At 44.3% G+C, this 16,150-nt stretch overlaps 1 protein-coding gene across 1 annotated transcript in view; it reads right to left on the reverse strand.

Annotated features, from left to right (window-relative positions):
• Positions 1-16,150, reverse strand: part of shank3a (SH3 and multiple ankyrin repeat domains 3a) — a 150,114-nt gene that overhangs the window by 37,860 nt on the left and 96,104 nt on the right. Inside the window, exon 14 of the mRNA XM_071911495.2 lies at positions 209-322. Within this exon, the coding sequence (XP_071767596.1) occupies positions 209-322 (114 nt within the window). The remainder of the gene's footprint in view (positions 1-208; positions 323-16,150) is intronic.

Below are 16,150 nucleotides of genomic sequence, written 5' to 3' on the forward strand. Positions count from 1 at the left end.
GAGAGTGTGAGGGTGAGTGTATGAGTGTGTGAGTATGTGTGTGTGTGTGTGTGTGTGTGTGTACCAGGTTAAACTCTATCTAGGAGGTTCTAAAGTCTTTGTACTTAGTGTGATTACCACAAAACAACAACAACAACAACAACAACTGTAAAACCAGCTTGTGAGTGTGTGTGTGTGTCTGTGTGTGCATGCATTTTAGATACCTTACCTAGCCGTGGGTCAAACTGCCTCATCTGAACTTCTTCCACACAGTCTGCTGGGAACCAGCCTGTCCTCCCTTTGACCGTGCCCTCCCAGAAACCTCCTTCCCCTATACTCAGCACTGACAGAGAGAGAGAAGGGGAGGAGGGGGGGATAAGAAACATTAGTTAATACAAGCCACACATACAAAAAAAGTCAAAAGCAGTCAAGTGTTGTCATCAAAGATACAGCGTGGTTGTCAGATGTCATCACTGTGACGTTGTGGAGCCTCCGGAGTGTTTGGTAGAGAGACAAAAAAAAGGACAAAGGCCTATACAGCAGTGTAAGGTATTCAGGTTTTTATGTTCTGGGTTCATAAATTATAATGGAGTGTGCAGAGAGAGAGAGAGAGGGGGGGGGGAAAGAAAGAAAGAGACAGGGAGAGGTATTGTGAACGGGAGAGTAAGAGAGAGAAAGAGAGAGAGAGAAAGAGAGAGAGAAAGAAAGAGAGAGAGATTCCTTCTAAGTTCCGCTGTGGTAATTAGAGATGAATGTATAGTTGATATTGATCTTCCCTGCAGGACTGAGCCAGCACGCTCATTTCTACAACACTCATCCATTACCCCAGCAAGCTAACACACACACACACACACACACACACACACACACACACACACACACACACACACATACACACACACGCACACACACACACACACACACAGACTCCTCTGAGATCACCAGCTGGAACTGAAGCTTTGCCTGAGCGAGCCCTTCTTCTAAACCGGTTGCTAGGATACGGCAGTATGATGTTGCAGCCAGCAGACGGCCTGCTAAATGATGTAGTCTACTTCCTCCAAACTACATTCTGCTCTGGCATGGGGACATGTCACGGTGATGTAACCTAGGGCGCTCTAGTCACGGAGGTCGCTTTAAAATGTCAGCCACCGTTTACGAGCCGACTGGAGTATCGCATGTGACATGATAGTAAAATTTCAGATAGCATTGTAGGGATTCCTTCCTGTATCTCGGTGACTAAAACAGATTATTTTCTGTCTTTAAAACTTACTGCTGGGGGCGTTCTGGTGGCTCAGTTGGCTAAGGCGCCTGCCATGTAACCACCAAGTCCTGGCTTTGAATCTGGCCTGGGACCGTCGTCGCATGTCATTCTCTTTCACCCAATCTTTCCTGTCTATCTCCACTGTCAACTTTCAAATAAAGAAGTTCCTGTTATTCTGTGCCCATATCCTACTTCCCCTATAATGCCTGTCCATCAGTACATAATATGCTTGTAACCCCCAAGTTCCAGATCAACAGAGACCAATAGAGATGTAGTGTCACCACCAGACACAGTCTCTTAGCACACAGTCTCTAGGTTTTGTCCAGATTTCTCCTCTCCTGTGGCTCGACAGATGATACCATTAAGGACTGGATGTTGATTCTAAATGAACATTTACAATATTCTCATTCTCAAATTACTGCAGTATCCTCTTTCAGTGGCGAGCTGTATCATATTGCCATCTACCTCACAACACCAGCGACTGGGTGAAGAAAAACAATGAAATAGTAATCTATCCCTTGTCATGCTGTTGTCCTGCATTGCTGCTAAAACTAAACATTTTAGCATCAGTGCTGAAAATAAATCTTATCCTAAGAGTGTGAGATGTGCTCGTTATTTTTTAAATCCTGACATTCACTGGCTGGCTGGCTGGCTAATCAGTGGAGATACCCGCTCCATGGCTAGCCTCTGCCAGGCTGAACATACAGTAGCTAAGAGAGAAATGGCTGTTCATCGACTCCCCCGCTGGAGAAACATGACACTCAGCGCACACAGGATACATGGGCTGATCCCCTTCTCTGATCGCAGCTTAACACAACTTTACCCTGCCTGTCTCCAGAGAACACACTCTCTCTGTCTCTTCCCCCCCCCTTTCCAATCCCCACTTTTTCCACATTTTCTCTCTCTCTCCCTCTATACTATATTCTCTCTCTGTCCCCTTTCTCTGTTTCTGGATAATTATCGGTCCAACCTCTCACTTTCCCGCCTTGACCTCTTTCGCTCATCTACTCCATCCTTCCCTTCGTCTCTCTGTCAGTGTGCCTGGCTACTGTATCGGTGTCTCTGCACTAGACAGGTGCCGGCTGCGCTCTCTGTTCCCCATCGACAGTGTGGAAGAGAAGATGAGACCTCTAATTGATCTACTAGCCCTCACTTCCCTCACTCCCTTATTCCCCTACTACTAATCCATTACTGGACCCTGACACCAGCTCCTGACAATACAGACAGAATGGAGCACTGTGAATCTGAGAATGCAAGCAAAACTCACACAATATGTACAGGTTAAGATGTCAAAGACCTACAGTAAAGATCTAGTATATCTATGTACACCTGTGCGTAGATATATGCACCTTCCCACACACACATACATAAACATCCTCTTCAAATTGAAAACACCTACGGCGCTTATCAAAAACACTGAAATCAAGCCAATTAATTGCCTGTCAGTGAAGTCCTGATAAAGTCTGTGAAACAGGCACACACACATACTCAAACGCACACACACACACACTCTCAAAAAACATCTCAATACATAACTTGCGCAATAATCCTCACGCTGCCCTCAGCAATCTGAGAGGACAGGATCTGCATAAACACACAGAGAGAAGATAAACACCAAAACACCACCTCAACGCCACTCTGTATTTGTACAGTATGTACAAACGCACTCACACACAAACTCTGAGTGCCCTGCTGTGTAAGTAGCCTCTACCTTACACTAACACTCTGTTTTGGCACTTGCCAACGCTGTGTTGGCATGACAACTGTCCCTGTGAATCAGATGTGGGCTCACAGACGCCAAGTGGCAGGAAGGAACTCAAACAGTGTATGTCTGTGCTGGAGTGTTTACAATGTGTGTGCCGTGTTGATGTTTTCTCCCATCCAGACTGGTATGGGGCCAACGCCATGTGGACAGCGATAGTGGTAGGTGGTAGAAGGAAAATGCCGGCCTATAGTCAAGTATATGAACGGTGTGTTATAGGTTTATTGTCAACAGACACTCACACTCTACCGTCATTTATAGATTTTACATCATAAGGTGAATAAAATAAAATAATGATTGATTTGTATTATGGGTCTTTATTGGCCTCTATGTTAAACCATGTTAAAACAATGACACCAGTCCCAATACTTATGCCTATTTGCAAAAGTATGTGAGAGAGGATGCAATATTGCGAATTTGACAAAGATAAGGACCCTTCAGATAAACTGGTCCAATCTCCAACCAGACACTTGTGATTTCTAACCGTCACTTGGCAGCATTCCAAAACCACTGGCAACTTTAAACAACAATATTCGATCATCCGCTCTGAGGAGTGTTGCTAGGTTACAGTCTGAGACATTGCTAGCCTGAGTGGTTAAGGGATCACTGGTCACTGGGTACGGAGGGAGGCTGGGAGAAGATCCAATGGACTACTCAGCCACACGGCAACTACTGTAGCGCTTCAGACGGTCTTTCAGGTCTATGTTGGTCAATGAGAATGGCCTGGTGGGCATGAAGTGTGTGGATTTGAGATTTGAGGTTGCTGTCTGTAGGTATTCTATTCTATTTTATTCAGAATTGCCTTATTTTGCCACACACAGTAGGCATGCAAGGGAGGAACTGACCTGGTTCATTGGTGCTGACATTAGAAGGCAGCTACACAATACAGCGTTGATGCACTAAGTACAGGACAAAATATAACAGGACAAGACATACTGTGTGACAACAGACTGAACACAAACACTCTACAAGGACACATTCAATTCCATTTTATTCTATTTTATTCCACTCTATCCAGAATCAAAACTTTATTTTGCTAGCTGACGCACAAGGAATTTCACCTGACCTGACCTAAACATGAATACACTTACATTCTATTCTCTTCTCTGTCGGGGTCTGTTGAGGCTTAACTGAGCGGTGGTTCGCTACATAAGGCAATCAACACCTCAGCTGGACATGAGCCTCTCCCACTACTGCACAACAATAGGTCAACAGTCCTACCTGTGCTGTATCACTCAACACAAGCAGCGACCTGCCTGCTGATTCATAATCACCTCCACAGGTACACTACTGGGAGCAAAGATATAACATATGTCAGCATGCACACACACACACACACACACACACGCACACGCACATGACTATCTGTGTCTGCAGTAGGGCACTACTGTACACACACTCACTTGCTGACATATGCTAGTGCACGCATACATAGATAGAACTCTCTCTCTCATATACACACACACACACACACACACGCACTGAACAATGCACACACTGGCACACATTCAGACATTACGACCATTCACTTGTGTGTCTAACTGTGTGCGACATACTGTAAACCTTCATAGTAATCCACTGACATGTTCCCACAATGCACTGTCTGGCTGCTGACTGTATCGTGAACAGACACAGTCAATGGACAAGTCCAGTTATGAGCTAATATATAAATAACACATAGAGGAAGGACAAAACGTGACCAGAAGAGAGAGAGAGAGAGAGAGAGAGCGTAACATAATAGAGCCACAGAGAATGAAACAAAGAGAATGAGTGTCACAGAAAAAGAGGCTTGCATGCAGCAATGACAAAGAGAGATGAGAGCCAGCTAAAGACAGACACAAGCTGACAAAGGGAAAGAAAGCAAGCTATGTTTCGACAGGCGCCTAGTTATTCATGACTGTCCAAGAAGTCTGCAGTGTGGTGAAAAGTCTGCTACAGTATTGTGTGAGTCTGTGTGTGTGTGCGTGGGAGGCTGGGTGAGTGTGTGTTCCTTCTGAGTTTTGCCTTTGGTTGAGTCAGTCACGACTCCTGGTCCAAAAATAGCATCAGTGAGGATGCAGAGCTATTTATACTCCACACACACCCTGCCTGCAAGCTTCAATGCATCCCAACCTTGAGTGTGTATGTGTGTGTGTGCGTGCGCGCGTGTGTGTATGTGACGACCGATTGAGCTCATTTTTAATTCTCGCTCTGCTTTGCTCTATTGCTTTGAGCTGAGTCATTCACATAAATATTTTCTCTCCCCTTCTCTCTCACTCTTTCCTTCTCTGTACACCAACCACACACACACACACACACACACATGCACAAGTACACGTACACACACACAAGTTAGGCTAATTGTCTTATTTATCTTACATCTGCAATTAGTGAGCGGCACAAAGGCACACGGAGAAATGAATGAATGAATGAAAGAACGAATGAATGAGAGCTGTTTTCATACTGACCACACACACTCACACACACACAAACATCTTTTTCCCAGGTAACAGTGGGTCCATCAAAGTCCTGTGTTTGCCTGCAGACACAGACAATAAAGGATGCAGCTGAGCTGAGAGAGGCTGATGGCTTGCTGCCACTAATGCACTCACACTGATTCAGACAGAGATGCCATATAAGACTTGACAAAGCCTCAAAAGAATATTGCCAAAATACAGCTTGCTTTCAATAAAATGCCATGACTGGATTTCTGAGCATTTGATTTGCTGTGAGAGAGCAAGCCAAATGAACTGTGCCTCTCTGATATCATTATGCATGAATCAGACAGCTATTCTGACAATTGAAGGTGGGAAATAAAAGAGCGGGGGCTGGGTATAATGAGACAATGGTATATTTGTTTATAGTACTTTTTGGATTCTAAAGTGTTAGATGAAACTCGGCGTGCTGCGTCATGGCACATTTGTAGAGTGTTCAGACTACCTGCCACTTCAATTTGGCTCTCCAGATGTTCCATACTGTGTGTCCTATTTTGCACTTATCTGCATGTAGCATTATCTGTGTCACCCACCTTGCCATTTTCAAAGGCTCCAGTTTTTGCCTGCTCTGTTCAGGCTGTAATAAAACCTTTCCCTAGAGCAGTTATATACTCAAAATAATCACGTAAAGAGTGATGGAACGTATATATTTTCTGAGCAAGCTGCGGCCATCTTTTTTGTTGCATTTTTTTCCATGTTCCCTAACACGACTCGATTTGGAGTCTGGCTTGCAGCATGGGAAAAACTGTCAAGTTCACTAAACATACATCTTCCAGTGCCTTTAACTTAGCGGCTTAAATTACATGCAGACATAATAGCTGAGAGAAATAGTGAGAAGCACAGCTTGAAAGCAATTAGCAAGCTCGCTGATAGGCACACTTGATATCTCGTCCTACTGTTGATGGCATGCTCTTTCACACATATTTTCAAACATAAATGTTGTAATCGCTAGCTTTATTTCTTTCACATAACGTCAGCCTGTCTGGCAGAACCTATTCCTGTGCTGCACTCTGCTGTTTGCATCTCGCCCAACCTCCGTTTTTCACTTTCCCCTGTGTCTCTGCTTGCTGCAACAGGTAACAAATGCTAGCTATCAGCCATTAGACCATTAGTGTCAAGAGAGGTGTGAGAGAGCATGTGAGATGACACTGGCAGAGGGAAAATGCTTCGGTAATTTTAACCAGACCAACGGAACACAGTTTCAAAATATGCTGCGTTGAGGAGTTGAGGGTTAGAGTTTTGTTACCAGCTGCACTGTTTTGGAAAGAATGGCACCTGCCTGTGCTTGAGTTGAGTTGTAGCAAATGTATAAGAGCTACACATGTATTTTGTTCTTTAAGAAAAAAGCAGCAAACAGACCACTGTCTCTTATCGCCAGCCGCACCTCTCCACTAATAATTATTAAAATAACCACTTGTTATGTGTATGAAATGACATGAAAGGTGCACAATTCCCCACTCTACGGAGCAAATCTGGCCTGCTAAAATTGAATGCTCAGAAACTCTATTATGATGCTTTACTAAAAGCAATTTACAGAGCTGGTGTGTGTGTGTGTGCGTGTGATGCATGTGTAATGCGGTGTGTGGGGGGGGGGGCTTGCTGAGTAAGGCTTTTCTGAAGAATGGGTAAGTATGTATTTGAATGCCTACAAACGCGTGCGTGTGTCTGAGTGTGTGTGTGTGTGTGTGTGTGTGTGTGAAAGAAAGTATGTGAAGGTGAGTGTGGAGCGCATTCCAATAACCAGAGTGGAGCTGTTATTAGATTTGGAGCCCTGCACTCTTTATTAAACCTCAGTTCAATTCAGTGTAATAGAGAGGGAGCAGAACTGCATCTTTATGAAACAAGGGGACACATACAGAGACACACGCACGCGCACACACACACAAAAAGGAAGAGCAAGGGGGAATACTGTGTATGGCAGAACAACATGGGCTTCACTCACTCACCACCTGCATATACACATGGGGCAATACAAGACAATAGAGGGAGTGGGAGGAGACAAAGAACCATGTGTAGTGTGGGGTACACAGCAAAAAATATTATACATTGTAAGCTATACAGGAATGTAAAAGCAGAAAAAAAGACATGAGGAGGGGAGAAAAAGAAGGGTGATGAAAAGGATGGAGGTGGGAATGGAGAAGTGGAAGGAGAAGAGATGGCTAGCAATTAAGAAAGAGGTGTGGAAGAGGCTGAGTGGACCCCAGAGGCAGAGACAAGCCTGGATGAAGTAGGGAGCACATAAGTAAGCAGAAAGAGGGGTAGTCACACTTCTCTCAGAAGGTGTGGTGTGGTGTGTGTGTGTGTGTGTGTGTGTGTGTGTGTGTGTGTGGGTGTGTGTGTTCTCAGGACTCCTTTTGCTAAGAAGAGAGCTAGGGAGTGGCGCAGTCCCTAGCTCATCAGTATTCAACAGAGAGAGAGAGAGAGAGGGAGAGAGAGAGACAGAGAGAGAGAGCAAGAGAGAGAGAGAGAGAGACGAGTTTAAGGAAAAATAAACTAAACAAAACAACAAATATGGAAAGGATGTGAAACAGCTTTATTTATGAATGACAGCAGAGTCAGAAATAGGAGTGGAGTAAAGGAAGAAGGCAGGCAGAGAAGAGAAGAGAAGAGAAAAAGCGAGAGGGGTGGGAGTGGAGTAAATTATAGTGGAAGGAGGAGGAGGAGGAGGAGGAGCAGGAGGAGGAAAGGAGGAGGGAGGAAAACTCCAAGGCTGACTCAGAGGGATCCCTCTTCTTTTCTCATCTCCTGTCCTCCCTCCCTCCCAGGCTTGGGGGGATCTACATGACGTTCCTCTTCTTTCATTCTCACTCGCTTTTTATTCTCTCATTCGTTCTCTCCTTCTGTATCGACCCTCAGGTGGAGACAAAAATAGAACAGGCTACCTAATAACTAGTTACCCTCTGCCTCCGCTACTTTTTTTCTAATATCAGGCAATATCGCACTATAGCCTGAGCCACCATAGGAACAAAACACATTCAATACAATGATGCAATCTACATTAATATGAATATGTGCACACACTCACAAAAACACACACACCGATCTGACAAAATGATATTTGGATGTTATCATCTTCCACATCATCTGACCACCAGTAAAACACTGCAGTGTCTTCTATCACAGTCTGCTAGTGATTGATTAGCTGTGGACCAACCATTGATTGTCTGTTGATTGTTGATAGATCAGTGATAGACTGTTTGTTGTTGAGTCGTTAATCACACAGCTAAGTTTTGATTGACCAGTCAGAGTGTGTCACATAAATGATGGTGTTTACACCGTGATACATGGACACGCCATAATGAGCCGACCGGCGCCCATGCACTAGCCTCATGTTATCATCACATGATGAAAATGTGATGTCAGTCGTTGACTGAGATTGCATGAAGCTGGGTTGGGATGGCTAATGGGTATGGGGCTGAATTCAAGGAAATTAACAAAAAGGAAAATCTTGATAGAGATTGAATCCATCAGTGTTTGATTGAGTGTTTTTTTCTGTGGAGGATCTGCGAGTATTGAGAGAGAGAGATCAACAGGAAGAGGTCAAGGTGTAAAGCTTTTCAAACAGCGGAGCAGGCTCACAGAATCGGGCACTCGTTTGTAAAAAGCTACTGTAGCCGACACCACAGGGTAGGATGTGACCTTTAGATACGAATGTTCACACCCACTACTGCAAAGTGTGTAGTCACTGTGCAGGGCAGACAAGGCCTGTTGCTAACAACCATCTGGAGTCACTCAGTCCGTTCAGCTTTCAGCCCGATCCCGGCTGTGTCCGACTCAAACAGCATGCGTCATACTGCACATGACAGAGCGATTGTAAGTCAAAAGCAGATCGGTGTTTTTGTTGAATATGTATTTGTGTCACTCCATGGCTCCTGTTTATGCAGCACTGTTCACTGTTCATGTTTATTCATATACTGATTAACTCTGCAACTGCTGTTTCTGCTGTGTTTCTAATTAGCACTGTGTGCATGAGGCTACATCTCAGTTAGCTGTATGTAAGGTTTGAATTTCAAGGAGAGAATAAGAGTCGCAATTGCTTTTCTTAACTCGTGTGTGGGATGGTCCTATAAGCTAGGGGGCACCGTATGGGCATGGGCGTGAAAGAAAGAGAGAACAAGAGAGAGAGAGAGAATGAGAGTGTAATAGGAGGACAGGTGGCGCGTTCAGCAGGGAGCAGGTAGGTGCGTGGGCGGGACTCTGCACCCTGCTGCTACTCTGATTGGACAGCTAGAAGGTCAGCTGTGACATCAACGTCCTTCCCTTAGGCTACTGACCTGTCCAGTATCAATAGCACACATGCTCACACACACACACATGCACACACACATGCACATACAGCTAGGTACACCATGAATGAGGACTGAGTGAAATCCAGTGTTAATAAAGTGAGCGCCCTCAGGTCCACACTGCGCTAACACTCTAATTTCTCCTGGGAAACATGGGACACACACTCTATCCCCCCCCCCTTTCCCATCACACAGATTCACACACTCCCTTCGCTCACTCCGCCCCATGCACACCAGAACCATTACCCATCTCTGTGGTCTCTCAGGCTTTTCCATAGAGGGGGTTAATAAGGTAGACTGTTGCACTGCAGGGCAAAAAGGGGGGTGTGATAGTATCACACAACATAGAAACATGCTGTCATTGGATGGTTACATGGTTTACAATATATTCTTTTAGTGTAATGAATTTAGATTTTCGCTTCCTCTTTGCTGCTCCTCCCTTGTAGCTGCATTTTTCACTTTCACTCTCATAATTGCAAGCACTGTCACTTTGCATTAAAAACATTGATTTAAGCTCAGAGCGTTTGTTTTATACAGTAAGTGATGTGAGTTTTTGATGAGAGGAAGGAAATGCCATAGTAACATTGTGGTTTCACACTGTGTTGAAATCCAAGGGTGGGAGGCAAATAGATACAACTGCAGAGCATTAACTGCAAAATAAATTATCAAAAAGCACCACACATGTATGTAATGTACATCTGGCTTGTTCCCTTTAATTTAGTGACAAAGGAAATATGTAGTGTGTGTGTGTGTGTATGTGTGTGTGTGTACACATGAGCATCAGTGAGCGAGAGACAGACAGACAGAGACAGAGAGATGAGGAGAGAGAGAAAGAAAGAAAGAAAGAGACAAAGAGAGTGAGAGAGAAAGAAAGAGAGAGAAAGAGAGAGAGAGAGAGACATTACTTCCATATGTGCCTAGGATATTAGGACAGCTGGTTGCTGAATACTTGAAGGATGCTGTTTATCTAACTTGTGGGAGGCAATTACTTATACTATAGTGCACAGACACAAACACACACAAAGACAAGCACAGAAGCAGGCGTACACACAAACACACACACACACACACAGTTCATGAGATACACACAAATACAGAGAGATGCACATACATGCACACACACACACATATGCGCACGCACACACGCACAAGTACACTTCGTGCTGCTACCAGACAGAAAGGAGCCTAATTAATTCACCCTGAGCTCACTGTGGGAAACTAACAATGATATTCAGTCTAAATTCAACACTTAGCAGATAGGCTCTCATCCAAGCTGATGTGCAAGTATCACATAAAAAGAGAATGGCCAGACAAACATTTTTGAGAATCGGAGAAAAAATATATTGCTAAAAGAATATTGTTTCTCTGCATCAAATGGAGTGAAATTCATAAAAGGCATGATTTTTATTTCTGTCTTAAAATGACACACCAGAGCTGTAATGCACTTAGCACCTGTTGCTTGGTAACGGACAGATGCATATGCATTTTAGTCTTAGTAATAGCTAGCTAGTGTTGTGTGGTCCAAAGACACAATACATCGTACATTGCTATATTTGTATATTCCATTGGCTCTTGGCCTTGTTCAAAACACATCAGGCCCGTCAATGTACATCTACGTGTAGCTACTGTTGGAGAGAATTAAGCAAAGATGAAAAAGAGGCGTACCCTCACACAATGGGTTCAATGGTAAGCCTTTGCGGTTCTATGGCAGGTGTTCAGTATGCCAGGACCATTAAATGGCTGAGCTACTGTGTGTTCCCAGAGATCAGAACAACAGTAATAGCTGCTTTCTGAGCCTGTGTGAAGCTAGACCAGGAATAATCCATTAAAACCCAGTGTTTGTGTGTGTGTGTGTGTGTGTGTGTGTGTGTGTGTGTGCGTAGCTGGTCCAGGTATCCTCCACTGCCCATAGCAGTGTTAATATTCTGCACACACTGGGTGCGGCCAAAGCCCATTAATCATGTTTGTGAATGTCTAATCTCAACGTTATTTGCGCTGGTTTCATTTTCATGGCTGTCTGCAAGATTTATAATGGCGTTTGGAGAAGGTGCATGTGGTGTGTGTGTGTGTGTGTGTGTGTTTGAGATGTAATACACTGTTACGGAAGCATGCTCTTAAATGTGTCACCTTGTTGAGGAGAAGAATGTCCTAAACGTGCACTTAACGCTCCCGAGAGGAGGGGTGGGTGGGTGGGTGGGTGGGCACCAGCCTACGTTGATGCACACATCTGTTCCTCTGAGTGTGTGAGTGTGTTTGTGTGTGTGAGCTTGTGTGTCTGTGTGTTTGCACATGCAGGTGTGTGTGAGCTTGTCCGTATGTGTACATCTGGGCTTGTGTGTGTATGCATTTGTATGTGTATGTGTGTGTGTGTGTGTGTGTGTGCGAGTGTGCAGAAAGCTTGACCGGGTTACGGTGGCATGTGTCCCTGTCCGTTACCATGGTGACAGTAAGTGGCCTTTCAAGGGATGTCCATCCGGATGATTAGATCAGATTACATCAATGAGAGAGAAAGAGTAGAAACAAACAGAGGGGTGAGGAGGGGAATGGAGGATAGAGAGGAGATGCAAGAGGGTGGGGGACGGACCCTGGGGGGCTGTTAATGGAGTGTACCAAAGGCATCATCAAACAGACACACACACACGCAGCCGTAAACACAAACAGACACACACATGCGTACACACACACACACACACACACACGCACACGCACACAGAGAGACCACAGAATCTGATAATCTTACATGCACTTACTTCTTTGAGTCTTCATCTTCAGCACTATTGATCTAACACACAGGCACGTACGCGCTGACACAGACATACGTGTGCACACACACACCACATGATACCAAGTGCTGGTTTTGTGGTCCAATGGCGGTCAGAGAGTGAGGAAGGGACAAACAGATCTCATTACCTGAGACCAGCAGTCTGCCTGGAGAGCTGGACGTGGACGACCCTGCTAAATGGCGGAGAGGGGGGCTGTTTGTCTAGACGAAGGCTGTCTGGAGACATTGATCTCAGACAGCAGACCGAGAGCCAATGGACTGGCTATCGCTGAGTGAAGACTGGGAGTTTTTCCAAGCAATGCCTCATAATGGAGGAGAAACTGGTTGGAAAAATGTGAGCTCTTGAAGATAATCGTTTTCGTTTCAGTGGACGTAACTAAGCAACTATTTAAGGCTCAGCTACTGTTTCACAGGGTGGCTATGTGTGCGTCTATGAGGGCTGGTCTATGTAAATTTGAAGGATGAGAGACTGGCATCATGTTCCATTCTTGACGACCTGAAGGATCTTCCTTAACATCACAGGCTATCTTGATCTCACAGGCTCCTTTTTTTTCTTTTATTCACACTGTAGATCAACACTGAATTGAAAAGGTGGCTACAACATCCAGATCAGTTTTGAGTAGTGGTATAAAAGAAGCTTCTTGTCTGTCTCCTCAAGATATTACTGTTGAAACCACTGTCTCGTCCTTCTTTCAAATTGAAAAGGAAAAGAAGCAATTACCTTGTTCATCACCATCATCATTGTCATTATCATCATCCTCATCACATGGGGTGTCAGCTATGAGGCATCACATGAATACATACAAAGATACACGATGACTGAGACATTTTTCATTACATCTACTTCTGCACTGTAAAAGGGTACAAGCAAATTATACAAAACATAATGGTAAAATCTAAATGTATGTCTTTGAAGTGACTGGGACTATCCTACAGTATCGTACATGTTACTGCTACATTATGGCTACCGAGGTTTCTGCAAATTTTAAAGAGGTGTCTCAAGACGAAATGCCACAACATTTTTAATTTTAGTAGGCTATTGTTCATTGCCAGACACTGAGAAAAAAAAGTTTCTACATTTCCCTTCAGTTTACCTCCTTAACTTTGAAAGCATTCTTCACTGAAACTAGCCATCACAGCTAGCTGCAAGCTTGAACTGATTGCGCTCCTTGGTTTCAATGAAGAACGATAATAATTCTAGCGAGACATAACAGAAATGTAATGAACCTTTTTCACTCACAATGTGATCAATGTCTGGCAACAAACATTAACCAACTAATATTCACAATATCAAGACGTTCCTCTCAAGATAAATATTCTCTAGTCCCGGTGAAGTGAAACGACACTGAATGGAACCAGTTAGTTCAGCGGTGGGTTCTAATATGGAGAGCTACAGGGAGTTTGGCTATAAGCTCTATTTACCTTCTGAGTCCAGATAGACATCATTCTCTACAAAGAGCAGAAAAACATAAAAGCATTACATTTTGCATTTCTGAAGTTGTCTAGGGTCTTAGGTCTATAACAGCTTAGCTTCAAACACATTTAAGGGGGAGCGTGCTACAACCTACTGCTGAGAACTATGTCCCCCATTAGGAACAAAATCAATGGTCTTCATTAAACTACTAAGTGTGACATAGCTTTCCCTGTACAGCATACAATATTCCCTGCATCACCAGGCCACTAATCTGTCAAACTAACAAGAGAGCTAATGCACAGTTATGCTAATACACAGACATATGTAAGCATGCGTGCTCACACACACACAGACACAGACACAGACACAGACACAGACATTAATTAGTGAGCTTTGCTGATTTACCCAGTCTGATTTCATCATAAAGATGCTCCTCTGCTATGGCTGGTGATTAAGAGGGGTGTGAGAACATTAGCAGACAGAGATGAGTGAAGAGTGAAGGAGGGGTGTGTGTGTGTGTGTGTGTATGTGTGTGTGAACAAGCAAACTACCAAACTGAATCATCACCATGTTTGTAATTCGAAGCATTATCAGAGTTAGCCTCAAGCTAGAAACAATGATCAATGTTTATTTCACATACATGCACATTCACAGAGACACATACACACACACACACGCACACACACACACACACACACACACACAGACACACACGCAAACAAGACTCAGGGCTAATCAGCACACCTGAAGGTGTAGATGTTTTCTGATTTGTTTGTCACCTTAATCAGGAGGATTAGACAGGAAAAGATAAAGAAATTCTCCTATCTTTTTCCCTCTCTTCCACTTGCCGTACCTCCTCTTGTCCTCCAGTGCAAATGAGCCTTATTACTATTAGCAACTCATCCATTTATGAATGCAGATTAGATGAAATGCATTATGTATCAAACCAAGGGTCATCCATCCCTAAAGGAGGTGGCTTCTCAAGCTTTGTCTGTCTGAGCACCAGGAGGGCTGGTCATTCCCTGCTACTTCCCAGTACACAAAATATGCTGCACAAAACTCGGCTACCAAAACAAACCTTTTACATGAAACTATAACTCAGGCTGCTCAGGCTTTCAGCGGTTTCAAGTATTCGATGACCAGCTGACGCCAATGACGTATTTGTCAGCTTATATCCCAGGAATACAACAGCATACTGAATGCAACACAGTTACGGTCTTGATGGTCAGTGTTGCATAACAGAGCCAGATGGTTTAGTTGGCTGGGCCATGATGCTGGCAGCCATACGACTGTAAGCTTGTTTCCTGCATGGGCAACATGAAAGAACGGTAAAACGCTGTGTGTTCACATTAGTGGTAGGGTTATGAATTGGGCTAAACCTACAGAAACTGAATTTAAACTGGAAAGATCCACGCAGATCCAAGCAAACTTGATGTTGTTGAGTCATCACATTTGCCATAACATGTGTCAGGATCAATATGCATCACAGTGTCAGACAATGCTGGATCATTTTGTTTTGTCTGTCACAAACATGAGTCTCAATTGTTGAATTGAAAGTGTTTTAGTAATCCCAGGGCAAATGACAGCAGTGTTCCCATAAAACACATAGGGGACTCTGGAGGAGAGGCATCATAGCATACAGGAACAGGTTCACTGGTCAAGGCTTGGAGGATCTGAGGGGGGAGGGGGGGATCGGGCTCAGAGGACATCAAGGGACGGGTGGGAATACTTAAATATGCATCCAGTCAGAGTGAGAAGGGACCCTGTCAATGGGTGAAGAGGAGTGTATGTGTCGTGTGCTAGTGAATATGTTTGAGTGAGAGGAGAGACGTGTGTGTGTGTGTGTGTGTGCGTGTGTTGGGGGGGGGGCAGAACAAACCCATTTGAAATTCCAAATTGACCCTTAACCTCTACTTCCTACCCCTCTGTAGATCTGAAAGAAACATGAGAGGTGTAGGCACGAGTGCAGCCACTCTCCCCAGCCTTTCAGAGGACATGAGGGAACTGTTTCCATTAGGCTAATATGAGTTTGATCCATGGTGATGTACGTGAAGTGGCAGGATGTAGGGGCGTGGGGTCAATGTGGAGCTGGGTGTCTGCGGACAGGTGATAAGAGGGAGATAAGCTGTTGTACATTCGAGGTGGAAGCACTCTCAGAGAGAGGAAGAAGGACACGGTGTGTGTACGCATAC

This window comes from Centroberyx gerrardi, chromosome 4 (assembly GCF_048128805.1).
Source record: "Centroberyx gerrardi isolate f3 chromosome 4, fCenGer3.hap1.cur.20231027, whole genome shotgun sequence".
NCBI lineage: Eukaryota > Metazoa > Chordata > Actinopteri > Beryciformes > Berycidae > Centroberyx > Centroberyx gerrardi.